Here is a 27,268-nt window from a genome sequence, read left to right on the forward strand (position 1 = left end):
TTTAGCGCTACTCCTCTCGTCGGGGAGGAGTACAGAAATCGATTTAAAGAGCCCTTTATATCGATATAAAGGGCGTTGTAGTGTGGACGGGTACAGCATTAAATCGATTTAACGCTCTTTAAATCGATTTAAACGTGTAGTGTAGACCAGGCCTGAGGCTGGGAAGGCATTGAAGTGGGATCTAGCATTTTTTTTTTTTAATAGATAAATTGCTTACACTGTCAGAGGCTTTTTGATGATTAAAAGCTCCTTTTAGATGTATGATTTTATTTAGATTAAAGGTACCTTTTAGTGGGCATTGTTTAGATGGATTTTTACGTGTGTAAAGATTTCAATTGTCTAAATACCTGCAGGTTGTTGGACCATAATGTACGTACATGAAATAAGATGGGGTACCCTTAGGGGGTGAGCTGGAATGCTTAGACTGTCCCCTACCCATTTTTTAATTACACACACACGGGGGGGATGCCCTGTCTGCACTAGAGGCACATAAACTAAGGGTTTCTTCCTACAGGGTACTCACACAAGAGAGGCTAACAAGGATGGCCATGACCCTCCTACATTTTTCTTCAGCAAAGAGCGTTGGCTAGTCTCAGGGAGATGGCACCGTTTACTCTGTTTGCGTCCAGTGAAATGATTAGACTGTTAATAGCCCACATGGAAAGGAAAGGGGAAGGGAAGGATGGGTTTAAACGCTCCTAGACCCAGGTAGCTTTTTTACCGGACGATGTCAGGCCGAGTCAGCCCACCGTGGGTCAGATTTTTTAAAGATTCACTAGTTACCGGGCTTGCATTAGAGTAGTTCTGGTCATGAGCTTTTGCTTTACAGGGTACTTTGGGCGTTTTTCAGTAACAGTTACTTACACTGGTGTACACACACACCCCTCCCCCAAGGCCTTTATTTCCAAATACCACGATGCATCTGTACCTTATGTTCGGACCCAATACCATGAGGCGGTATGACAACCCCTCTTGAGGTGGTAAAAACCCCTCAGCACCGGTGCATACCTAATACATTTACCTATGCATTACCTAATGCATTTTTTTATGCATTACCTTGTTGGCCAACCAAGCAGTTTCCCAGTACTGCTATAAACTAACCATGTTGGGGCCTTTCCCCAATACCACTTTGCATCTGATCTTGCTGCACAGTCAATAAGTTCAGATGGTGTGAGCCCAACAGAGACAGAAGGCCCCACGGACAGTGCTCCGACGACACCCCAATAGAGATTTCAAAAGGTCTTATGCCTCTTTTGTGGCGCCATGGGGTTCGAAGGGGAATGATCCGTCGCAGCTGCCTGTGTCTCAGTAGGTGTTGCCATCCTGGATGAGCCCCCAAATTGTCGGAGAAAAACTTAGTTCTCGCTTTTTTTGTTTGGGTGCAGCAAAATTAAATACTTTATTATTTCTCCAGCAATTGCAATAGAGGGAGGGAGTGCCCTAGGACACAGGGTCGCCCCAGTCCCGGACAGGTCTCTCAACAGGTAAACAGTTACAGCAACATTTATACCTTTGTTACAGACAATAACAAGCAATAATACAGACAATAATAAGCAACAGCTGCATTTTGTTTATACATAGGCTATTCTGCTATTTTATTTTTCTTACCTCTAGAAGACACCAGTCTACATATTTGGTTATTAGTGCAAGGTCATGACAACTTTTCACACAGTTCTTTTCCACTCGCCTCACACCATCCTCGCTTCTACAAGTCTCGCTTCCTTAAGGTTACAACTGGCCTAACTCTTGCTAACAGACTAACATGCATTAAAATCTCCTACAAATCCTTGTCAATTCTTTCCCTGCTTCCACAAAGGTATTGAACAAAACCAGCCCCAGGACCGACCCTTGGGGTACTCTGTTTGATACTGACTACCAACTAGACATGGAGCCATTGACCACTACCTGTTGAGCCTGACGATCTAGCCAGCTTTCTATCCACCTTATAGTCCATTCATCCAGCTCATACTTCTTTAACTTGCTGGCAAGAATACTGTGGGAGACTGTATCAAAAACTTTGCTAAAGTTGAAGAATAACACATCCACTGCTTTCCCCTCATCCATAGAGCCAGTTATCTCCTCATAGAAGGCAATTAGGTTAGTCAGGCATGACTTGCTCTTGGTGAATCCATGCTGACTGTTCCTGATCACTTTCCTCTCCTCTAAGGCTTCTGAATTGATTCCTTGAGGACCTGCTCCATGATTTTTGCATGGAGTTGTTTGGGAGCTTGTTTTTTGGAGATGCTAAAAGAAGGACCGGGAAGAGGCTGGATCCCAATCTTCTGTCTACTATTGGTCAATTCAGCCTCAGTCCTCCATTTTGGATTTCTAGCTAAACCTACTTTAAATGATCATTAAGTACTACTTATAAAAAGTCTTAAATCTTAAACTAACTACACTTGTATGCATGCCTAAGTATTATGATACTGTCATCACCTTTGTTATGCTAATTTGTGTAAGTCAAATTCCATGATGTTTCTCCCTCTCTGCTTGTTTTCAGCTGTGTGTGACTGCATGCCTCTATCCTGGGTTCTGCATTTCTTACACAAGATCAGAGCAGCTAAAAAGCCTCTTGCATCACCATGACCCTGGATAAATTGTTCCAATGGTTAATTACCTTCTCTGTCTAAAGCAAGGGTACCCAATTTATGGCCCACGGGCCATACACAGACCACCAGAGCATTACATAAGGTCCGCAGCCTGCTTCAACACAGTATACTAACGGCCAATTCATTAGTGTTTTGTCACTGAATAGACAATACTGTACATAGAAGAAAATTATCTAAATACATATGAAACAAACTGAACTTAAAATATAAATCAGTATGGGGGACTTTAAATCTTATTAAAATATGCAAAATCTGTTTGGTCTACACAAGGTTGAACTTGGATTTATTTGGCCCTCCTGTGTAATAAGATTGAGCACCACTCTAAAGAAATTCTGACTTATAAAATATGACCTTAATTCTTTGCCCCCCAAGATATCGACGTGAAAATGTTTTGATAATGACGGATACAAAGTGTTAAAAATTTATCCATTTTATTTTTCACTGATTTCACAGAATTCAGCACTGAACCACAATTTAACTACAATCTTAACTGTGGTTTATTTTGCCTATTGCCAGCTCATTTTTTAAAATATTTTTACAGTATAGACACACAAAAATTATTGCTCAAGTCTCTGGTAAATTAGTTTTGAGGTCTGTTCCAGACCTGGTGGACAATAGCAGTCTTTCTGTTGATTCAAAAAAAGAACACGAGTACTTGCAGATACAGACTAACACAGCTGCTGCTCTGAAATCTGTTGATTCAGAGGATCAGACTGGCATGCTGTTACAGGCAAGTCACATCTTAGGCGTATTTAACATGCGCAAATTCAGCTTTGCGCGGTCGGCAAAAACAGGAGTTAAAAAGAAAAATAACAATATAAAAACTGCATCTGTAGTGCGGGCGATTCTGCCCTCCATTCAACTCAATGAGTGTTTCACTATATGTGGTTTTCGCTTTACACGCTAACCGCAGAACGGAATCCCCGCATAAGATGAAACTTGCCTGTACTCCAGAAACCTGAGTACTGCAAGTTTTAAATGGTGGGATATTTGTAAATTTAAGTGATGAAACTTCAGTTTCAGTGCTGAACAAGCTTGTACCTCTAGAAAACAATATTTGAAATTTTTTAAAGCACAGTTGGGATTTAGCCACACAGTTCCCACTGAAATTTAATGGGAATCCATTCTGAAAACTTTTGAATAGCTCTCATTTTTGATCAGCTATAGTTTTAGGCTTTGAAGTTAGACACATCTGCAGATCCCTTGCAAAATCTTGTGGAATGTGTCAGCTCCTTAGCAAAGGTGGCTTCATACACATGTGTAAGATCTAATGTTATGCCATTAAAGGCAGCTTTTGGATTTTTATTTTTTTTTTGTCTCTTCAGCAGCAGAATCAAGAAAAACGATCATTTTAGGGTTCATTGTGTGGCATTTCCCCAGTGTTCCTAGCATCATTCACTGTCATTATCTTATCATTCAATTTTAGTAGCCTAAGTCCCTGTCCCTACAACCGCATGATTTTTAACTCTGCAGATGTAAGCAGTCGTATTGACGCACTAAGGTCGTTACCTATTTTCACAAAGTAAAGCAAGAGCTTAAGTGTTTGCAGGACTAGTGCCTAAAATTTCAGTCCCTTTGATTGTGAGTGCCCCAGTTCAGCCACCAGGAAAGGGGCTGCTCAGCTAACCTCCCTCTGAAAACAGTGTGGCTGCTTTAAGGCATCTCTGGTTGGGCATTAAAAAACCCGAGACACCCCAGAAATCATTGATCACAAGAGCCACTTTTGAAACAGCAATGAAAAATTCAAATGTTTGATTTAAAAAAAAAAGGGGGAGGGAATTTGACAACATTTTTTCTGAATTCCCCACAGCCTGTGTTTTTCAGCCACATATGGAGCTGGTCAAAACTACTTCAAATGTCAACATTTTGGTGAAAAACACTTAATAAAACTTGTGATTTAAAAAAAGAGAGTAAAATTGTCACCAGCTTTTCTTGGCTTTTTTTTTTTTTTCATTAGTCACTTTTTCTAAAAGTTAGCTAAATGAGTTATTATTTTGCTACATATTTTTTCACGGTTACTTTCCTCCCCCAGAAATCCCTCGGGCAATCAACATAGTCTGTATCCCACTTCGCCATCTTCTGCCACATGGGTTGGGACCAAATCTACTCCTGCATTTCTCTCCACCTCAATGGCCCCTTCCCCATGGAGCCAGATCAGAGCCCCAGCAGGAGGAGAGTGTGTGAGTGGGGGGAGGTATTGGTGGAGGGGGGAGTTTTTTTACTTGGTGCTCCTTCCATGTGTGTGTCTTTGATTCCTACTGGAGCTAGCCCAGAGACTTCTAGTAGATTGTCAGTGGAACAGTGTTTTCACCTCCCCGATTGAGGCCAGGGCTGAAGAAAGGCCGCAGAACCCCATAGAAGGCTCCACTGTATGAATACAGATGTGTCCTGTCTGTCACATTGTAAAATGAGATCTCGCCTGCCTTGTAGTCTAGGAAAATCCCCACCCGGCTGGGCCGCACGCTGACAGTGAGGGGGGTTGGGTGGGAGATCAGGGCCTAGTACTTATCTCCATTCCTCAACCAGACTCTCCAGAATCCATTGCTAGGAGACAATATAACCTGCCCCTTCCTGCCCACAGATTCTCTGCACACCCCTACGTCCCACTCCACCTTGTCTCCCACCTCCACCTCCCAGTAACACTTCCCTGATGTGAACCTCCTAGAGCCCAGCACCATGATATAAGGATCAAATCGCTCAGGATTGCCGGGCAGCTCCTGTCGAGTGCCTCCGTGTGTCACGCTTCTCCTGTCCTCAGACAGGATGAGGTTGGGGTGAGCTGTGTCTGGGTCGAGAGTCACATCCACTGGGGAAAAAAGAGAGAGAAAATGTCACAGAGTCACTGCTGGGGACATGGATTGGTCATGGTGATTAAAAGGAATTAAACTTCACCTTCATTAATATTTCAGCTACACAGAGTAAGAGTCATGAAAGTTAAACTGGGCTGTGGTGGGTGGCAAGGAGCAAAGGAAAGTTGGGTTTGTGGATACAGAGCCAACGGATCCAGGTTCAATTTACAGATCTATGACAGACTGCTTGTGTGACATGGGCAAGTCACTTAAACTCTGCATCTCAGGTTCCCCTCTGTAAAAATGAGGATATGACTCCTTCTTTTCTCTTTTTCTCTTACCTTACTTAGACCAGTTCTGCTTGGGGCATCATTCAATGCCAGAGGGCAGAGTCCCATATACTTCAGTGGGCTTTGGACTATATGAGAATTGTCTTAACATACCAAGACCAGCACTTTTCAGTTCACAATGTGCTGCAGATCTCTGCTCCAATGGTGGCATCACAGGTGGTGTTCAGAAGAGGGAGCTGAAAGCTTGGGAACTTGAGGCTTTAAGCACCAAGAGGCAGTTTGGCATTGTGGGATAAGCAAGCCAACATTAGCAGGATGTTTCTGTGTAAAATGCTTGGCCGTGAAATAGGTATTGTCACCTCCTATATCAATTCCATTGGGTTTCAGAGTCGACACTCCATTGAGATGAATAAGAGCAATTCCCTACTCTTAGAGCTATTGAGTCAGGCTATCTGCAGACTCAGGTAAAAATCCCTGCTTCATTTTACCCTCAGATTACATTTATAATATTTTCTTGTTAATCATGTGAGCTGTTTTTAATCTTTTTTAAGGAAACTGATAGTCTGGAGAACAGTTCTGAGGTTAAGGTTTGAATTTCATGGCAAATTCCATGGCTCAAGGATCATGAAACATCTGGGGACCTGAATATAGGAAGAGTTTTCACTTACCTTTGAATTTCCTTAGAATGTCAATAATATCAATGCTAGGAATGTTGTATATGTTCTTCAGTTCAGTAAACACAGCTTCAGGTTCCTGCACTTGAATATTTTCACTCCTAAGAAGAACACAGCCCAATTTATCACTTCTGGGCTCAGGACAAACATTTATGCAAAGTTTCTAACCAGAGTCAATGCAAAAAGTACCTGGTCAATGTGTCTTTCACATCCTAAAACGAGAAAATGGAAAGAGGAATTCACATTCTGCAGTGACAGGAGGAAACCAATATTCACTGATTTTTTTTTCACACTATTTGCCTCATAAACTAGATCCTTCCTTGAACTGTAAAACTCAACAATAACTTTGTATTCTACAGCTCTTCTGAGCTCCCATACATATGAAAGTATGGAAAAGCATTGTTAAAGGCTCCCGAATAACCTTAACTCTGCCCCTGCAGGGACACCAACCTACCAGTTTCCCTTCTCTGTTCCTCTGCTGAAAATGTGTTACTGCTGGGTAAGTGGTTAAGTGACATTAGGAGTCAAATACCTAAATGCCTTTGAGGAGCTGGTCCTAAGAGCTTTTAGACATGCCATATACAGTGCATAGATAGAGTATAGAAAGCATGCATCAGATTGTATGCGCAGATGGCGCATGAACTCCCTCTTCGGTGAGGCTAGTCCTCTAGCCCCACCCCTTCTGCCTGAGGCCCTGCCCCCATCACTCACCAAAGCCCCAGACTCCTTCCCTGCCCTGGGCCACTGGCCTGACCCAGGCCACTAGCTGGCCCCAGCCACCCCGGCCCCTGGCTGCCCTGACCCTGGGCTACCACCCTGAGCCCCAAGCTCCAGACCGCTGGCTGGATCTGAGTCCCGGTCGGCTTCAAGGGAGTGGGGGAGGGAGACGGGTCTTTGGAGCAGAGCATGGGCAGGGCCACAGCCTGAGTTAGGGGAGGCTTAGCCTCCCCTTGTCTGTGATTCCCACTGCCCCTGTTTTCATAGAATGACTCCCATCACCCTAGTGTCTGGTTACCTCATAAATATTAAGGGACCAGCTCCTCAGTTGGTGAAAATCAGTGGAGTTCCACCAAGATCAGTGAAACACAGATCCTCACCAGCTGAGGATCACACCCAGTGAATTTACTCTTGCAAACACCAGTTGGGTTATACTGGTATTAACCCCATTCTACAAAGAGAGGCATTAAGTAACTTGCCATGGGGCACACAGGAGATCTGTGGCAGAGCAGGGAGTCAAGCCCAGGTCTTGTCAGTCCTGCACCAGTGCTTTAATCTAAAAAATATCCTTCTTCATTTGCCTGTACCACTGCCCTGGAAGACCTTGGTCTTGGTCCATGCTACAGAGTTAGATTGACGTACATCGCCTTGTGTCAAACCTATTTGCGCACATGTCTCCAGCCAATGTAAGTGACTCTTTATGGTGACACTGAAACCACCTCCCTGAACAGCGGTGAGCCAGCAGCGTGCACAAACATGGGTGGAGGGATATCACAGGCCACTGGAGGCTGAGCCTCCCCAAACAGCCAGGTGTGGCCCCCCTCCCCAAGGCCCCCTCCTATTTCCCCACTCTTTCCTCCTGTGGCCTAAACTGGGGCTGGGGGGCTGGCCTGCGGCCTGAGACTCGGGGCGGCTGGGGTTGGTGCTTGGGCCACCCAGCCTCGGGGCTGAGGGAACTGGGGCTGCATTGCCTGGCACTCTGGGACTGGGGGCGCTGGGGCATGCCATCTGGTGCTCTGGGGCTGGGGCCATGCCACCTTGCACTCTGGGGCTGGGAGCGCTCGGGCAGCCCAGGGCTGGGCAGGGGGGATGCTCAGGGACTCTGGAGGGGAAGGGTGGGGCCTTGGGCAGAAGGGGTGGACCTGGGGCTAGCCTCCCCGAATGGGCAAGGTGAGTCAGGGGCTGGAGGCAAAGGCAACATGTGGGACTCCAGCAACAGGGAAGGTGAAGCAGCAGCTATAGGGTTGCGGGGAGGAGGAGCTCAGCCAGCAGCCAGCCACCCTGCTGCTTCCCCCCTTCCCAGGCTGCAGGGATATACGGATTTTGCTGCTTGCCCTCCCCTGTGCATGCCCCTGTGGTGAGCCATGATCAATGCAGAGCGAGTGTAGACACTGTGTGACCTATGTTGACCCTAAGTCCTCCAGCAGCTATCCTACAATGCCCAACAGTGACCACTCTGGTCAAAACTGCGAACTCCACTGCTCAGGGGTCACAGAGACCCGAAGCCTCCCCACCTCCTTTGCAATTCCTGCATATTTTTGAAGGGCCTTTTTCCTGATTGCCCAATTGGGCAACCACATCTAGCACCTCTGCCTAGTTGTCCGCAGCTGCCCAGCCAAACATATCAGCTACATGCTCCAGATGTGCCTCTGCCTCGAGCAGACAGGAGATATTGGATCTCGTGAGCCTGTGGGCAGAGGAGGCTGTGCAAGCACAGCTATGGAGCAGCTGTAGACACATGGATGTCTACAAAAGATAGCACAAGGGGAACAGGAGAAAGGGTAGAAGAGCAACAATTCTCTAGCAATCTTTCATCAGCAGCACTGATCCTATGGAGGATGGTTACATGGCAGCTCTCGTAAAGCGCATGGGAATTTTCCTCTAACAAAAGCAAGAGAAATTCTGGAGCAGATAGACCCTCCAGCCTGGGATTTTATTATTTAGGTAACAATAAAACTGAAATAGCTATTTCTTCCTTGGTCATTAAATCCAATGCCAATGATGTGTGATACCTGTTAATTCAGCATGGATTGACGAGGTGGGGTAGTTTCTCACCTTCAGCAATGCGGCAGCCGGTTGCTGACACTTCTCCTCTATCTCCATGATCAGCTTCTGCAGAGAGGAGCACTGTTCTGAGAGCTTTATTATATTCCCATGCAGCTTCTTCAGGGTCTCTTTCTCCTCCTTCCTCAGTTTCTGCAGCAGCTGCTCCTCTTCCTTATTCAAGAACTCGTGCAGCTTCTCAAATTCGATCTCAATGCACATTCTCTGATAGTGCGTCTTCGCCTTCGTTAAAGGTAAAAAGAATTGAAAACAACCACAGAAAAATATCAGCCAGTCTGGGGTGGGGATAAATGTAAAGAGGGTAGCGATGCAACATGGCCCAGTGGATAGCCCTGGAAGGTTCTACTTGTTCTGCCAGTGAGCCGCTATGCGACTTCAACGAAATCATTTCACCTCTACCTCTGTTTTCTCCTCCACCTTTGTGTGTCTTGACTTTTTAGATTGTTAGTTCTTTGGGCAGGGGCTGTTGCTTACACAGTGTGTGGATTGTGTCCAGCACAGTAATACACAGTTCTTAGCTTTGAGATCTATGGATGAAAAGTGCTATATAAGAGCTAGGTGTTATTGTTTAGCAATTTGCATCAGTAGAGTTCTAAGTGTTCTAAAAGGAGGTCAGTATCATTACCCCCATTTTACAGATGGGGAAACTGAGGCACAGAGCAGGGATGTGATAGGTCAGGGTCACCCAGCAGGCCAGAGCCAGAAATAGAAACCAGTTTTTCCAGAGCCTCAGTTCAGTGCACAGAGATTCTCAAACTTCATTGCAATTCATTCACCCCCTTCTGACAACAAAAATGACTACATGACCCCAGGAGAGGGTGTGAAGCCTGAGCCCACCTGAGCCCCACCACTCCAGGGCTTCAGCTCCAGCCAGGGGACCTGTAACCTGAGCCCTGCTGCCCAGGGCGGAAATCCAAGGGTTTTGGCTTCGGCCCTGGGCAATGGGGCTCAGGCTTCGGCTTTGGCCCTGGGCCTCAGCAAGTCTAAGCCAGCCTTGGTGACCCCATTAAAACAGGGTCATGACCTGCTTTGTGCTTTCAGATCCACAGTTTGAGAACCCCTGCTCTAGACACTAGAGCATACAGGGGCCCCTGAGCCTGGTTGGGTCTCCTGTATTACTAACCAGCAACATAGCTGCCAACTCGGGGGAAAATTAGTGGGTGCTCCGCACCCAACAGCAGCCAAGCTCCCTCCTCCCCGTCCCCTTCTCCCCCTCCCCAGCATGCCACATCTCCGCTCCTCCTCCTCCCTCCCAGCATTTCCCACCCCTCTGCCACCTAACAGTTGTTTGGTGGCGCTTAGGACTTTCCAGGAGGGAGGGGAAGGAGAAGGGACATGGCATGCTCAGGGGAGGAGGCGGAGAAGAGGTGGGGCAGGGGTGGGGACTTGGGGGAAGGGGATGGAATGGGGTGGGAAGTGGTGGGGACTTTGGGGAAGGGGTGGAATGGGGGCGGGGCGAGGGCAGGGCAGGGCAGGGCAGAGGTGGGAAGAGGCAGGGCAGGGGCAGGGCCAGGGTTGGGGAGGGTCAAGCATCCACCATGCAGAGGGGAATTCAGCACCTATGACCAGCAATGTTAATTAAAAACCATTATATGGCACAGTAATCAAAGCCATGGTGTGCGGTCCAGTGGTGGGCAGCTGTTGTTCTTAGTTTTTTTGTCATGGGATGAACATCACATATTAAAGCCCTGAAGATTATTATTAATTGGCATATCACAGTGCATAGTAGCCCTAGCTGTGGAGGAGGCAAATCCGGAACTTGGAAATCTTATGGGCTTTTAAGTGTCTTGCTCCTTTCTTCATGGTGTGCAGTTTTAACCTGCTCCAAACCACACACCAAGCAGGGATTCCATCTCTTTACACAGCACCTGGGATGTTTTCGCCCATCAATCAAGTGTGAGTTACTAGGTTCCCTTGACACGATTCACTCCAGAAAATAGCCCCTTCTTGTCACACAGCAACACTGCTCGTCATCGCTTGACTCTTCCCTTCTTACGATTGACAAACAGGTTTTCAGCAACCAGTATTTTTAATTAAAAATAAGAACGGAGATGCAGCTGCATCAGCGTTTCTGGTCTATGTGTGGGAGGAGAATCACTGGGTGGGAAGAAGCTGTTTCTAAACCATCAGAGGAGCAAGGCTCTGGAACAGCTTCCCAGTAAGAGCAGTGGGGGCAAACAACCTGACCAGTCTGCAGGTGGAACTTAGTCAGTTTACGAACAGGATGCTCTGATGGGATGGCTTGTGATAAGGGCTGGACTTAGTGACCCAGGAGGTTCATTCTGGTCCTGTGTCCCTATCAGGCACTGAACTGGGACTTGGAACATCTGGATTCTATTCTCTGCTCCACTGGCGAGCCACTGGGCGACCCTGGGAAAATCTCTGTGCCTTTGCTTCAACTCCCACCCTATATCTATTTCGATTTTAAACTCTCTGGGGACAAGGGCATTCTCTTATCAGAGCATTATAGAAATGTAGGGCTGGAAGGGACCTTGAGCGCTCCCCATCTGGAGCACACCCTAGCGCTATGGTGCCTTGATCATGGGTGCGGCTTCTTGGTGCTATAAGGATACAAATAAGTAATATCGGTATCTTGCCATAGTCGGGGTGGGGGTGGGGGGACATATAGGAAGTGCTAACTGGAGAGCAATTACATCAAATGGTCACACGATGGCAGCAGAACCTGCAGAATGAGAACGTGTTTCACAATTACTGGTTGCAACATATTATGAGCTGCTGGTGAGTGGGAGGCTGACCAGACAGCAAGTGTGAAAAATCGGGACAGGAGATGGGGGATAAATAGGCGCCTATATAAGACAAAGCCCCAAATATCGGGACTGTCCCTATAAAATCGGGACATCTGGTCACCCTAGGAAGTGGGGTGGGGTGGCTGATTCCCAGAAGGGCTGGGGACCCCACCAAGTGGGAACCAGGGATGCTAAACCCCACCGAAAAATCAGGCACTACATCTGCCCTCATCCATGACTAATCCCAAAGGGACATAGCCTCCTTCTTCCAGGCTTTTGCCAGAACCTCCAGAAATCCTGCAGTGGCAGCAGGCTTGTGAATGGTTCAAACCATGGGGCCTTGCCTTCCAGTCAGCTGTCTTCTTTCCTTCCTGGTATTTCAATTCCCAAGATTCCTCCGTCTGCTTTTTCAGCAGCTCCACTGCTGTCTGCAGCTTAATCTGTCAAGAAAAGTACAGCTAGTGAACTCTCCTTAAATCATAGAAAATCACCACACACAGGCCAAATTTGTAAAGGCAAAGTGCAAAAGCATTGCATCAGAAGAACGGGTGTGCAATGGTTGTGCATGTGCACACACGTACACACACACAAAACACCACAATTGACACCCTTACAATAAGCCTTTGCATGGAGAAATTGGTGCATGAATTAACTAATTTATTTAAATTTATGCATAAACTCACTTTTGCAGCCATCACCACCTTCCGCTGCAGTGTGGGGCATAGATCATCTCGATATATCTCACTTAATCAATCTCTGGCTACTGCAGGGGCCTTAGCAGTACTGCACCTTGCTCCCTCCTATTCTCTACCTGTGATACACAATAGCTTAGTTTCCTGGGGGTTGAAATCAATGGTGCCAATTCAGACACTTCTTGTCGGGGGGCAAATTCTGGTCCCCACCCTGAAGCAGGAACCTTGTTCCGGTCCCCTGCCCCCTGCCAGGGACGCCAGATCTCCCTCGGCCAGGAGTTTCCTCTCTCTCCTACCCACGTGGTGCATGAGCTGGTGCTGCCGGGAGTAAAGTTCTCAGCAGACTGCCTGTGCGTCAAGCTACAACAGCACTCATTGCAACTTGGCCTTTCCCTGCTGTAGGCAGGGGCAGCCCAGTCAAATTTCAATAGCACTGCGACCCTCAGCCAGAGAAATGCTCTGGACCGCTCCAGCAGCAGCTGTACTAATTTCAGTTGTTTAAAGGGGCCTTGCCTTGCCCCATCCCCCCGACTTCACAGCCTATTAAACTTTGAACAAGTGGAAAAGCCTAGGGGAAGGGGATCTTTCACCACCTGCAGACCCCCTAATTGGCACAAGTGGCTGCCTTACTGTAGTCTAATTTCGGTAGATGGGTTAGAGTGCAGGTGCTGGGAGCTGTTGGTGGCCTGTGATACACAGGCAGTCAGACTAGATATTTGGTGTCCCCTTCTGGCTTTGATCTTTGTGCAGCCCTAAGACCAGAGACGCACTGTGCCCCAGGGCCACAGCGGGGAGTGAGAGCTCCTCCAGATCCCGGGGGGGATTTTTCTGGGGGCCCCAAATTGGCCAGGGCCCCTGAGCACAGGCCTCGTTGCCCCAAGCAGCCATCCAGCCACACAACAATGGAACACAAGGTAAGAGGAGGACACAGGCCTGGTGGGAGCAAAGTTAGAGGAGGCAGGGCAGAGTATTTCTCAGGCACAGCTGTTTCCTGGCTCATGGGCGCTATGGCCAGGCTTCTGTGTCCCTCCCTCGGGCTGACAGCAGACGTGTAGGGCAGGAGGTCTCTCGTGTAAGTGGTGCCTGGGCTTTGTGCTGAATTTCACTGTCACTGCTGCCAGCTACAGGGAGAGGCTGAAAAGCAGAGGCACAGAGCAGAGGCACGGCACCCTACCTTGTACTCCTGGGCAGCCTCCTCAATGGGAACCACAGCGTGAGCGCGGTGAACCTGGGAGTCCCTGCAGCTCATGCAGATGAGGGTTTGATCCTCTGTGCAGAACAGGTCCAGAACCGCCTGGTGTTCCCGGCACACCCGCTCCACCTCAGCCTCTTTGTCCACTTCCAGACTGATTTTTTCAGTTTCATCTGCCCGGCTGCCTGGCTGCCCCTGGGGCTGGTCCTCTGCGTGCCTAGGGGCCTTGTGGCACAGGGGGCAGAAGGTGGCTGTGCCCGACTCCCCCTTGAAGGGGATGACACAGAAGCGGCAGAACTTGTGCTTGCACCCTTTAAAGGTCACTGGGATCTTATAGGGGCCCTGGCAGCTCGAACAAACAACCTGACACGGGCGGCGCAGGGCTGGGTTCATGGTGCCTCCAGGGAGTAGAGCTGAGTTAGCTTTCGCTTTCCTGCCTGAGCTGAGTTAGCTTTCGCTTTCCTGCCTTGGGAAACATGGGTCAACAGCTGGAGTGCCAGGAGCAGGTTGTTACTTTGCTGATCTAAGAATGGATCACTGCCCCAAGTCACTGCCCCCTGTGGATTTCACGACCTTCTCTGGCATCCATCCAGACCCTGATCATTCCCAGCCCAGCTTAATACCTAACCATATGCAATTAGCGTCAGGGAACAGCATAACAGCTGGGAGTTTGACAGTCTACTCAGGCAGGGCGTGCAGTGGGAGCAGAAAGACAAAATGACTCCATGGGCAATCAGATAGTCAGGACACATCTGATGGTTGGAACTCCATCCTTTATTAAGATCTCCACCACCTACAACACATCCTGATTCTGTCTGGAAACTGAAGGACCAAGAACTCTATGAATTTCACTCCCTTCCTTTTATCATTGTAAACCTTTTTGCCCTGCTAGAAAAACAAACCCATTTAAAACAAAATCCCAAATAAAACTCAGAGCTTGTGAAACTGTTTGCACTGATCTGTCATCTTACCAAGTAAATATAAATAATTCCCCTCTGTTGACAACTCTGGTGATTTTATTGCAAGTCTCACAATATTTGATGTTTTCCTTAAAGCCCCATCTCCAGGAGTCATGTGAATGTGTGAGACGCGCAGCTTCATTTGAAACAAAGGCAAGTTTCTAGCCCTCGCGGTTGCAGATAAAAGCTTGAAAATGTGACCTGAATAGATTCATAGAAAGGCCAGAAGGGACCGTTGTGATCATCTAGTCTGACCGCTTGCACATTACAGGTCACAGTCCTCAAATAATGGTTTCAAGACTTCAAGTTACAGAGAATCCACCATTTACACAAGTTTAAAGTTGCAAGGGTGTCTGCCAGTCTGCCAATGGAAAATTCTTTCCTGATCCCAAATCTGGTGATCAGTTAGACCCTGAGCATTTCAGCAAGACCCACCAACCAGGCACCTGGGAAAGAATTATCTATAGTAACTCAGAGCCCTCCCCATCTAGTCTCTCATCTTTAGCCATTGGGGATATTTGCTACTAGTCATTGCACATCGGCTACATGCCATTGTAGGCAAGCTCATCATACAATCCCCTCCATAAACTTATCAAGCTCAATCATGAAGCCACTTAGGTTCCTTGCCCCCACTGCTCATATCTGGGGATTCTCCCCCAGTTGTAAAGATTAAGGATAAAGCACATAGGTGACTTAGGAACCTATGTCCCATTTTCAAAAGTGACTGTGGCCTTTAGGGGTGTCTCATGGGTTCTGTCCACACCACAATAAAAAACCTGCAACATCAAGTCTCAGAGCCTGGATCAATTGATGCCTACTTGTGGGGCTAAAATTGTGCTGGGCAAGCCTGGGTTTAAATAATCCGGTTTAGCTGACCTGTTGCAAACCCCTGTGTAGACATTCTTCATGATGCTAGTCTTATTTCAGTTGAAGAGCAGCTTATTCCAATTTAACTTAAATCTGTTCCCAATCAATCAGTTTACACTAAAAATCAAAATAAGACAGTGAAATTAGCATCTCTGCACTGACTTTTGCACTGGTTTAACTAAATCAATTTGGAGTCACTGGGTCTGATTCCCCTCTCACTCACCCCAGTGTAAATCAGGAGTAACCCCACTGATGTTAATGGCCCAAGATGCTAGCCAAAATTCAGGTCTTGCTGAGTTGTTTCTGAAAGGAGGAAAAATGAACGATATGAGCTAGGATATCTAGTGAGTACAGAGGCAGTTGGCAGGAGCACTAAAAGCCCCCAGGTTCTGGAGAAAGCTGGGGAATTAATCTGCTCAGATCATTCTTTTAGCTCTTTTCTGAACCTTTCCAGTGGTTTTGTCTACTCCATTGTTTCAGGTTTCAGCTGTCTGCTCTGGCACTGCACCAGGATCCATGTTTCTAGTTAAGGGCTGAGTTCAGGCTGAGAGTTCTGCTCTGGTGAATGTTGCTTGAAGTTCGAGGGGTCTACAACTTGTCTTCAATATACTATACCATTGCCAACATCCTTCTTGGGGCAGATCGTGGTAGTATCCAGTCGCTTTAGTTGAATGGATGAGAGTGTGGAGAGAGAGAAAGAAAGAGCATATGGCCCTTGTCTCTTCTGTTATGCTCTTCCAAAGGGTCTCACGGACAACCACAGAGGATCCAGGGTGGCCTCTATCTTTGAATCTCCATGATGCATTCTCCAAAGGAGCCAGTAGATGGTACTGGAGTATTGCAGAGTCTGTAGTTGATATTTCTTTCTGTGGTGAGCTGGCTGACAAGCTTTACTCCTGGAGAAAATCTGCGACACTGCGGCACAGCAGAAAAATGCACCATCACTCCCCCTATTCCTTTTGCTGCCTTGCAGAAAATGGTTTCTGCGGGGAAGCAAAGAGAAGCTGCACCAGTGCTTACTCACCTCCCAGCAGCCCAGATGATCAGTTCCCACAGCCCGGGGAGAGGAAAATCTCTTGGAGGTGCGAGGGGGTGGCAGGGACCAGGGACATTAGTTGGGAAGGGGAGAACAGAGATGGAGTTGCCTCTCCTCCTCTGGATCCTAGATAATGGCATAGAAAGTGTGCTTATTAAGTTTGCAGATGACACCAAACTGGGAGGGATTGCATCTGCTTTGGAGGATAGGGTCAAAATTCAAAATGATCTGGACAAATTGGAGAAATGGTCTGAGGAAAACAGGATGAAGTTTAATAAAGACAAATGCAAAGTGCTCCACTTAGGAAGGAACAATCAATTTCACACATACAGAATGAGAACAGACTGTCTAGAAAGGAGTATGGCAGAAAGGGATCTAGGGATTATAGTGAACCACAAGCTAAATATGAGTCAACAGTGTGATGCTGTTGCAAAAAAGCAACGTGATTTTTGCAATGGCATTAACAGATGTGGTTTGGAGCAAGACCGAGAATAGTCATTCTTGCCGACTCTACTCTGTGCATGGTCAAGGCCTCCAGTAGAGTAACGAATGTGGTTCCAGCTCTGAGGTACGCATTTCAAGAAAAGATGTGGAGAAATTGGAAGGGTCCGAGAAAGAGCACTCAAGAACTGCATTAAATGTTGTAGAACATGACTATATGAAGAAGGCTGAAAGAATTGGGTATTGTTGTTGGAAAAGAGAAGACTGAGAGGGGACAGAAATTTTATATATCTAAAGGTGTCATCGGAGGCGAGGGAGAACTTGTTCAGCTGAGGCCTCTAAGATGAACAGAAGCAATGGGCTTAATGCAGCTAGGGAGTTTAGCGTGCGCACTTAGACAAAGTTCTTAACTGTCAGGCTGTCTCACAAATCTGGATAAACTGGCCTAGGGGCGCTGGGAATCTACCATCTCTGGAGATATTTAAGAGTAGGTTAGATAAATGTCTATCCGGGATGGTCTAGACAGTATTTGGTCCTGCCATGAGGGCAGGGGACTGGACTTGATGACCTCTCGAGGTCCCTTCCAGTCCTAGAGTCAATGAATCCATGAATCTATGAATCCAGCGAGAGTGGTTTTGGGATTAAGGAAAGTACAGTAAGTATGTTTCAATGGAGTCCCACACACATGGCTTCCTGGGGAACCTATCTGGGAGAGGTAACTCATCCGCCCCAAAGCTCCTCTGTTCAATAGTAATGGCCTCAAAGTATCTCCAGCAAATCCACCCTTGTTACTTTACAATGGGGCTATTTCTCATAGAATTAGAGGGGTAAACACCAGTCCAGTGGCAAGTGCTGGATGGAGGGGAGGGGATTACCCTTTTGAATTCATTGAGAGAAACAGCACTAATGTGGGGTTAAGGCTGCCCACTGTTGCTTCCTTTCTTTCCACAATTCGGAGTGTGGCTAAATGTAACCCTGTATTTCCTGATTTCCAGAGAGTTAAGGCAAAGTCTCCTACACCATTCCTCCAACAACCTTAACTCTGTCATCGGAATAGGCCGGAGGTACTAGGCCCAAACCAGGTCTGATCTGTCCCTGACAAAATCAGCCATTTTGTGTCATGTCCAGCCCTCTGTTCTACCATCCCTCCCCCTCTGATGCACTCACTGATCCTCCCTGCTTTAGGTATAGCTGGGATCACCAGGGGATTAGACGCAGCCAGTGGCCGGAGCTCGGACTGCCATCTGAGGACAGGGACAGCTGCAAGCCTGCAACTAGTGGGGTCAGGGTCCTCTTCTTTGGGGCTGTGCTATGTGTAAGGGGACATAATTGGCGTCACGAACAGGATCCTATCCACAGGGTCCACCCCATTAGTTTACTTGTTGAGTTCTAGTAGCACTGTCCAGGCCTGGTTGAGCACTCTACCATGGCTGGAATTGAAGAACTACGAACCCAGTTTGCTGAACTTCAACACAAATTATCAGACCAAGCCAAGGCATTACAACAAGCTAGAACTGAACTGAGAGAAGCCTTATCACTGGCCAAGGCAGTAATAGACCAACAGACAGCAGAAGCAAAGAAACCTCCCACTATTTATTTCCCACGGGAGCGGAAGGTCATGAAGTTTGGTGGCTTCCCAACTAGACCAGGAGACATTATGGTAGAGGAGTGGGTCAAGTCTGTGAAGGCGGCTCTGCAAGTGCTAAGAGTACCTGAAGATCATGCGGACTTCATAGAGAAGCACCTCAAGGGCCAGGCCAAGGCCACAGTAAAGTTCATGGCCGTGGCAGACAAGAAAAATGTGGAAAGGGTATTTGAACTCCTCCTAGAAGTGTATGGGGACAAGGTACCTATTGGAACCCGACTAAAGGAGTTCTTTGAGAGAAAGCAGGAGCCTGGTGAAAGTATCCGGGCGTATGCATATGACCTCCAGGAGAGAATGAGCGAAGTGGAGCGGCAAGACCCTCAATGAGTTCCAGACCCAGATACAGTTCTGAAAGAGCAGTTAGTGCTGGGGCTCCAGGATGATTCCCTCAGCCGTGAAATGAAAAGGAGGTTTAAGAAAGAGCCCAGTAAGAAGAGGATGTTCCTGTGGAGAGACAGCCAAGCCTAAGCCCCGTACACGAAGTGGGGGCCTAGTGAATGCAGCTGCTGGGGAAAAAGCCCTGCCCCAAACACAGCTAACATTAGAAAGCTTAAGTGAAGCTGTCCAAAAACTGGCGGTCCAACAGGGGGAGATGCTGAAAGTGATGACTGAGGTGATGAAAAGGAAAAACCCCACCAATATGCCAAGATATCCAAGGGCCCCAGGACCCTGAAGACCTCCACTGAAGGACGAGCTGGGAAGATACATTTGTTACACTTGCGAAAGGCCAGGACATACTAGCCGAGAACGTACACTGAGAAGGAGACTGGAGTCCCAGGCACCTGAAATTCAAGAGGTACAGGGAGCAAGCAGCCCACCATCGGAAGGCCGAGTGGGGACTGAAGGGTTTCTACGGCTGTCCCTAGGAAAAGGACAGTGTGTCAGCAGCGAGGAAAGGGACCCTGATGATGTTAGTATATTCAACGACTTCTGTGGCTGAGCTTTCGGGGACTGCTTGACAGTGGAAATAACCATAGCAGGGGTGAGAACCCGCTGCTTGATAAACACTGGCTCAGAAATCACCGCTATTTCTGAATCATATTTCCGAAACCACTTAAAAGAGAGAGATCTGACCATGCATAATACCCGATTTGTACAGCTAAAGGGAGCTAATGGACTTGCCATCCCTGTGGTGGGGTGCCTTGAAGCTGACGTAGGGTACATGGGTCGAACAATCCCTGGGAAATGCATCTTTATCCTAAAGGACACAGCTTCAGGAAAGACTTTAATGGAGAACAGAGTACTGGGAATTCTCAGGATGAATATTATAAGAGAGCTGAAAGAATTACTGTTGGTAGGAGAAGGAACCCAGGAGATGAACCATCATGGCCAGCCTAGGAAGGACACTACACTGAAGCGGGTACTAGCCCAAGTGGAGAGACATGGACGTTTCCTGGGGCCAATGGGACAAATTGGCTGTGTTAAGGTGGCAGGGAGACAGAAGGTGGTTATACCTCTCTGGAGTGAGAAGATTATTGATGGACGCTGCCAGGTGCCAAGCGACTTTGACGGATACAGAGTGCTTGTCAAGCCAGCACCTGGGGCCAGTCTACCTAATGGGCTCCTGGTTGCAAATGTACTTGCTAATGCCAGCAAAGGAAAAGTGCCAGTCAGGCTGTTAAACTCAAGTAAGAAGGCCATAAAGTTGTGCCCCCGAACCAGGGTGGCAGATATATATCGACCTGAAGGAGTGGTGCCCTCAGTGGGGGTGGCCTTGGAAGAAAATGGGGATGAGCTGCGGGTGACAAAAGTAAAAAAAGGCACACAGGTTATCACATTGCGAGTGGCACCCGATGGAGAGCTACCCATCCCAGTCCAAGTGGACCTCCAACAGCTAACCCCTACATAGTTTGGCTGTTTGCGGGGGCTACTGGAGAAACATCAAGAGGTCTTTTCCACGGACGAGCAGGACTTCGGTTACACCACCACAGTGACACACCAAATAGCCACTGGAGATGCTGTCCCAATAAAACAGAGACAACGGCAGATTTCACCACGAGTGTTCCAGGAAGTAAAAAAACACATCCTGGACCTAGTGACTCAGGGTGTCCTTAAAGAAAGCCACAGTCCGCAGGCATCACCTGCAGTTATTGTAATAAAAAAAAATGGTGGGGTGCAATTTTGCTTTGACTACAGGAAACTGAATGAGGTAACACACAAGGATGCCTACTGGCTATCCAGGGTGAAAGAGTCACTGGATGCATTAGGAAGTGCAAGAGTGTTTTCAACCCTCGATTTAACTTCTGGTTATTTCCAGGTTGCAGTGGAAGAACGAGACCAGGAAAAGACAGCAGTGACGACTCCGTTTGGGCTGTTTGAATGGACACTTATGCCATTCGGCTTGTGTAATGCATCTGCTACGTTCCAGAGACTAATGGAGGGGGTTTTGGGAGACTATATCTTAGACACTTTGCTGATATACCTGGACAATGTTATTGTGTTTTCCAAGGATTTTGAGAGTCATATGGAAAAATTGGACTTGGTTTTCATACGATTGAAGGAACACGGATTAAAGCTGAAGCCAAGCAAGTGCTGCCTCTTACGTGAAAAAGTCAAATTCTTGGGCCATGTGATTTCAAAGGAAGGAATCCAGGTAGATGAGGAGAAGACCAGGGCGCTGGAAAATTGGCCAATCCCCAAGAATGCCAAGCAAGTGTGGCAGGCTCTCGGTTTCATGAGCTATTACAGATAATTCGTTCCAAAGTTTGCGCACATTGCTGCACCGCTATATGGACTAGTGGGCCAACCCACCCAAAGGAAGGGAAAGGACCAATGTTTTGTGTGGGATGATGCCTGTCAGACAGCTTTTTGACAAATTAAGACATCAGCTGATGTCACCACCTGAACTTGAATATCCTGACTTTAGCCTGCCATTTATAGTGACAACTGATGGAAGCATGCATGGCCTAGGTGAGGTGCTCAGCCAGAAGCAAGAGGGGGCCAAGCATGTGATCGCATATGCAAGCCGAGGGCTGAGGAGGTCAGAAAGAAATGACAGAAACTACAGTGCTTTTAAACTAGAACTGTTGGCCTTGAAGTGGGCTATCACTGAAAAATTTAAGGATTATTTAGTGTACTCTAAATTCAGGGTAATCTCAGACCACAAGCCACTCCAATACCTGGCAACTGCTAACTTAGGTGCAATTGAACACCGCTGGGTGGCCCAACTTGCTGAGTTCACTTTTGAAGTACAGTATAAACCTGGAAGGTGTTGTCAAGAGGAGTGTTGTCAGATGCTACCGGTGTGGTGCTCTGCTCTCTCCTTGTTGGTATCACTCGGCTGCGTGTGTGTATTCCCTCTGTGTGCTGCCCCAGCTCTGCACAGCTAGCTGACACAGCAGACCCGAAGAGAACCCGCAATAATCACAAAGTCTAGTAAGGTACGAAGGCACGTCGGCCAGGTTTATTGTCGAAGAGAAACACAGTCTCCAGCTCCGCGAATGAGGCGTGATGGTCGAGAGGTGCGTATGTAAGCGTACCGAGGTCTATGGTGCGCGGTTCTGGTGACATGGATACCGGTCGGCAGGGCGGGACTTTCCACGTCACCCTTCGGAGGATGCGGTCAAAGGATACTCGCCCAGGATGCACTAGTAGCAGGCGAGGGTACAACAGTAGCACATCGATGCTGACGTATTGAGGTACAACCCCTCTAGTGAAGTAAGGTGTGCTCTCAACTATGTCATGTTGATTTGAACAAACAACCTCTATCCTCATATTACCCTTTTGCCCTGTCATTTAGTATATGGGTCGGCCTTTCCTTGTCTATCTGTGTGGAGTGTACAAGTATGCGGATGTTCTGATCTCTGGTGTCCACTACCTTTTAGGTATGTCTCTTTTTACAGCATCAACTCTTTCCTTGCCAGCTTCTGTGTGCAGGGCCTGCCTCTGGCTCACAGCTTCACTTTGGTTTATGTTAGCAAAGTCTTGACCATTACTTTAGTTCAGGTCTTAGGCCTCATACTAGGCCTCTGATACCAGTGTTTATGTCTCAGGGCCTCCTCTTACTACAGAAGGCAGAACATCAATGCTGACACCCTGTCTAGATTGCCTCTGGAGGAGGAATCAGAAGAGGGTGAGGATCTAGAGAAAGACTTCCTAGTCATTCCTGCAGATGTTGTGAGTATGTGTTTGTGGCTAGAGAATCCAAAGCCCGAGGACAAAGTGATGGTACAGGATGCAGTACAAAACCTGGTAAAAGGGGAGAGCGCAATAATCTTGGGGTACTCATGGGATGAGATTCAAACTCTGCAATGAGAAGGTGATGTTGGACCTGTCTTAGTGGCAGTCATGAGCCGAACGAGGCCAGATCGGAGATTTGGGGCCAGATACCCGCAGTCTAAGAAGCTAGCCAGACAGTGGGAACGACTTAGATTACACTGTGGAGTGCTGTTCCGGGTAACATATCATCCCCGAGATGGTAAGGAAGTGCGGCAGTTAGTGGTACCTGTGTCACTCTGCTGTCAAGTTTATGAAGCCAGGCATGACCATGGGGGACATTTCAGAGACAGGAGCACTCTGGAGGTGATGAGGAGAAACTATTATTGGCCCACGTTGGGTAGCAATGTGCCTTAGCCAAGGATGAGTTTCCTCCCAACCGAGCCCCTTTGACCTGCACTAATGTGACTGCCCCAATGGAGGTCCTAGCAATGGATTACGCACGGCTAGAAAGATCTTCAGAGGGGTATGAGAAAATACTGGTTCTCACGGACATGTTCACCTGATTCACTGATGCAGTTCTGACTAGAAACCAGACAGCGTGGACAATGACTGATGCCCTCATAAAACACTGGTTTGTGTACTATGGTTGTCCAGCATGGTTACACTTGGATCAGGGGAGGAATTTTGAATCAGAGGTGATAGCCGAATTGTGTAAACTATATGGCATAGTCAAAAGCCGAACAACACCCTACCACCTAAAAGGAAACGCTCAGTGCGAGAGATTTAACCGGACAATGCACGATATGCTAAGAACACTCCCGCCAGAAAAGAAGCAAGCCTGGCAGGAACATCTCCCTGAGCTGGTGTTGGCCTATAACAGCCATGTCCATTCGTCAACAGGTTATGCTCCTTTTTATCTCATGTTGGGAGGGATTCCAGGTTGCCATTGGATATTCTGGACAGAGAGGGCCCTGAGGAGGATGTGGTGACCAATTTGGATGACTGGGTCAAAGGTCACCATGACAGGCTGAAGATAGCCTGTGAAGTTGCTCTCAAAACAACTAAAGACACAGCCCAAAGTAGGAAAAGCACTTATGATCGCAAGTCCAGTGGGGCTCTTATCAGGCCTGGTGAGCGTGTACTAGTTCGTAACCATAGGCACCGGGAGCGTAATAAAATACAGGACAAGTGGGAGTCAAATCCCCACATTGTAGTCGCTCACAACAATCCCGAGCTACTAGTTTACACCATCCGGCCTGAACGAGGAGGTCCTGAGAGAGTAGTACATAGGGACCAGCTGAAACATTGCACTCTTAGTTCAGACAGGGACCATAGGAAGCGTAGATCAGTACGCTCTGAGGAGGCTGAAACCAGTTGGGAAATGGTTCTAATCTCACAAACCGAATACAGAGGGGGACAGAGTGGGGCAAACCCAAACCCTAACTGGAATGGCCAGATCCCTCAGACTGACCCAGTATTACCTGAGGATAGGGAAACAGAAAATATGGGTAACGAACCACCAGTCTTAAGAAGGTCCCAGGGGGCTAATAAAGTTGTACTTCCTGTTAGACTTAGAGATAATTATGTTATTGGTTCTATGTAGTGTTTTAATGAATATTGTTATGTATAGTATTAAGAAGTAGATGTGGAGTGTTAACTATGCTAAATGTTCTTTTGATAATTGTTAATGGGTTTTTAATATAATATGATGTGGATATATGTTGTTTTTATGGGGCCTGGATGTACTGGTGTGAATATTGTGGCTGTGGCAGAATTTTAGCAGGGGGGGAATGTAAGAGGACTGTTATTCCCTTATTAACATTCAATGGGGGTGTTTTGGTTGCTAGCTCCCAGCACTAATAGGGGAGGGATCAATGGCAAATCAGGACCCTGAGACTGACAGTCCCCAGGAACAATGGCGAGAGGCCAATGCTCCAGGTCAGCCTGATTGACAGGGTGGGCAGGCTAATCAAGGAGACGGAAGGCCAGGGTGGGTCCCGTCCTCCATGTGAGCTGGAATTGCCTGGGTCAGACGGAGTAGGGGCCCAAGCTAAGCTGCTGGGAGCAGAGCTGCAGCCCACAAAGCCAGAGCACATCCCAGAGAGAGCAGACCTGCCCTGGGAGGAGAGCTGCAGCAACCAGAGCCAGAAGGGCCAGACAAGCAGCCCAGGAAGCAGGTGAAAGCTCAAAGCAGAGTCACAGAAGCAGCCTGCAGAGCAGACCTGCCCTGGGAGCGGAGCTGTAGCAACTGGAGCCAGAGAGGCCAGAGAAGCAGCCCAGGGAGCTGGAGGCAGAGCAGCAGCAGCAGCCGTGCTGAGGCAGAGTGGAGCTGGGGCTGGAGCAGTCCGGAGCTGGATGAAAGGAGAGAGATAGGCAAGGTCTGGATGATCTTTATAAATGAGTAATATGGAATGAAGTAATAGTGAAAAAATGCATAAGGTCATGCATTATGGTTAATAACAAGAATTTGGGTTATAAAATGGGACACATCAAAGTTGGAAGTAACAGAGGAGGAGGAAGAGACTCTGGAGAACTGTTTGATCACAGGATGACTATGACCCAATGTTGATATGGCGGTTAAAAAAACAATGCCAGTTTTCGGATCATGCAGGCGAGTATTTCAGCAATAGATAAGGAGGTGTTAGATCTCGGTTGATACAAGCACTGGGAGACGTCTTGGAATACGTGTGCAGTTCTGGTTCTCTAGCAGTTTAAGAAAGATGAAATTCAAACTTGGAAACAGGTTCAAAGAAGGCTACTGAAGGATGACCCGAGGAATTGGAAAACCTGGTCTTATAAAGGAGACTCAAAGAGTGGCTTGTTTGAGCCAACCAAAAGAAGGCTGAGGGGAATATGATGCCTATTATAAATATTATCAGAGGGATGAATACATGGAGGGAGGAATTATGTTAATGGCTAGTAACCAATGTGAAGACAGAAAGCAAATGGATATAACTGGCATAGGAAGTTTTAGACTGAAATTTTTTAAGATGAAGTTTCTAACCATAGATGGAGTGAAGTTCTGGGAAAGCCTTCCTAAGGGGAGTAGTGGGGGCAAAAGAATAGCTGGCTTCAAGACTAAGCTGAAATAATGTTTATGGAGGGATGCTATGAGGGATCGCCTAATTTTTGGGCCAATTAATTGATCCTTTTGATTATAGCAGTAAATAGGCCCAATGCTGTATGGGTGAATGTATGACGTGGGGTGGAACCTGATTACTAACAGAAGAATTCTTCTGGCTGCTGCTGATGAGTCTGGCCACACATCTAAGGTTTAACTGAATTCACGGCATATTTGGGTCTCGGAAAGGAAGATTTTCCTTCCAGGGAAATGGCAGAGCCCTGAGGTTTTCACCTTCCTCGCAGCATGGGCATCGTCCACGTGCTGTAGGATTCTGCTGCACCTTAGAGGTCTTTAAACCTACAGTTTGAAGACTTCAGTTACACTCAGACATAGTAGGGTTGTAACAGGAGGGGTGTGAGATCTGGCCGGTGTGTGCAGGAGTCAGAGCAATGAATAATGTCCCTCTACACCTAAATGCATAGAATCTTATACTTTAATTCTAGAAGAGTAAAATGACGTAGAATACAATTAGTTATAATGTCACAGGTAAAAAGAAATACTTGGCCATTTTTTCCATTCCCTAATTGTCATCTTCAAATCAATCATGTGAAATGCACTTTTTATTATAATGAGACCATAATACTAAAGCCTCAAAATACTACAATGACAAAATAAGCAATTTTGTTGAGAATATGGTCGAGCAAGAGACTCATAAGCTCTTCAGGTGTCGAACGAAAGCAGTAATTCCCTTAAAAGGTAGCTATCATGGGTTTTTTTAAAAATACTTAAAAGACATCTCTTATGACACAAGGTTGCAGTGCTCTAACCATTGTTTGAAGGACATCGAGTACTGAAAGTTAGGTTTGTACCAATTTAAAAGCTGTACACACGACAGCTAGACATCACACGCACAACGAACAACAACAAAAACAAACGCTCTTCCTGCTTTCTATCGAGACAGTTCTGTGTACTTACTGGAATAAAATCTAGACATACTTCCGTAAAATAGCTAGTTCTCACATTGGCTCTTCAAACCCAGATTCAAAAATGCAGCTTTGCATTTTGCGATATCTGTATTGACTGTAGGTATCATTTTGCACTGCGTGCAATTAGCACTGACATCACGAGAAGGAGAAAGAACACAAGACCTCCGCTAGCATACCATGAATTTAGGAAAAAAGGCAAGATTACACCGCACTCGCACTATTCAATCAGTGAACTAAGAAGGGAGAACAGTGACTGGGGCCAAAGAAAAGAAGAATGCAGATAAACCTCACAGTACCGCACAACTGATATCGAAAAGCTATCAGTTGTGCCTGCAAGA

General features: G+C 47.1%; 2 protein-coding genes across 3 annotated transcripts in view; one reads left to right on the forward strand and one right to left on the reverse strand.

Moving 5' to 3' along the window:
- Window positions 1–27,268, forward strand: part of LOC116824971 (uncharacterized) — a 187,079-nt gene that overhangs the window by 91,433 nt on the left and 68,378 nt on the right. The window lies entirely within an intron of this gene.
- Window positions 2,890–15,005, reverse strand: LOC116824957 (E3 ubiquitin-protein ligase TRIM21-like). Its single transcript, XM_032780632.2, has 6 exons — window positions 13,757–15,005; window positions 12,235–12,330; window positions 9,135–9,365; window positions 6,552–6,574; window positions 6,357–6,463; window positions 2,890–5,415 (listed from the first exon to the last, which is right to left on the reverse strand). Exons 1-6 carry the CDS (start codon window positions 14,165–14,167, stop codon window positions 5,108–5,110), a joined length of 1,176 nt encoding a protein of 391 aa, XP_032636523.1. The 5' UTR covers window positions 14,168–15,005; the 3' UTR covers window positions 2,890–5,107.

The sequence above is a fragment of the Chelonoidis abingdonii genome, chromosome 13, assembly GCF_003597395.2.
Source record: "Chelonoidis abingdonii isolate Lonesome George chromosome 13, CheloAbing_2.0, whole genome shotgun sequence".
In the NCBI taxonomy this organism is placed as follows: Eukaryota; Metazoa; Chordata; order Testudines; family Testudinidae; genus Chelonoidis; species Chelonoidis abingdonii.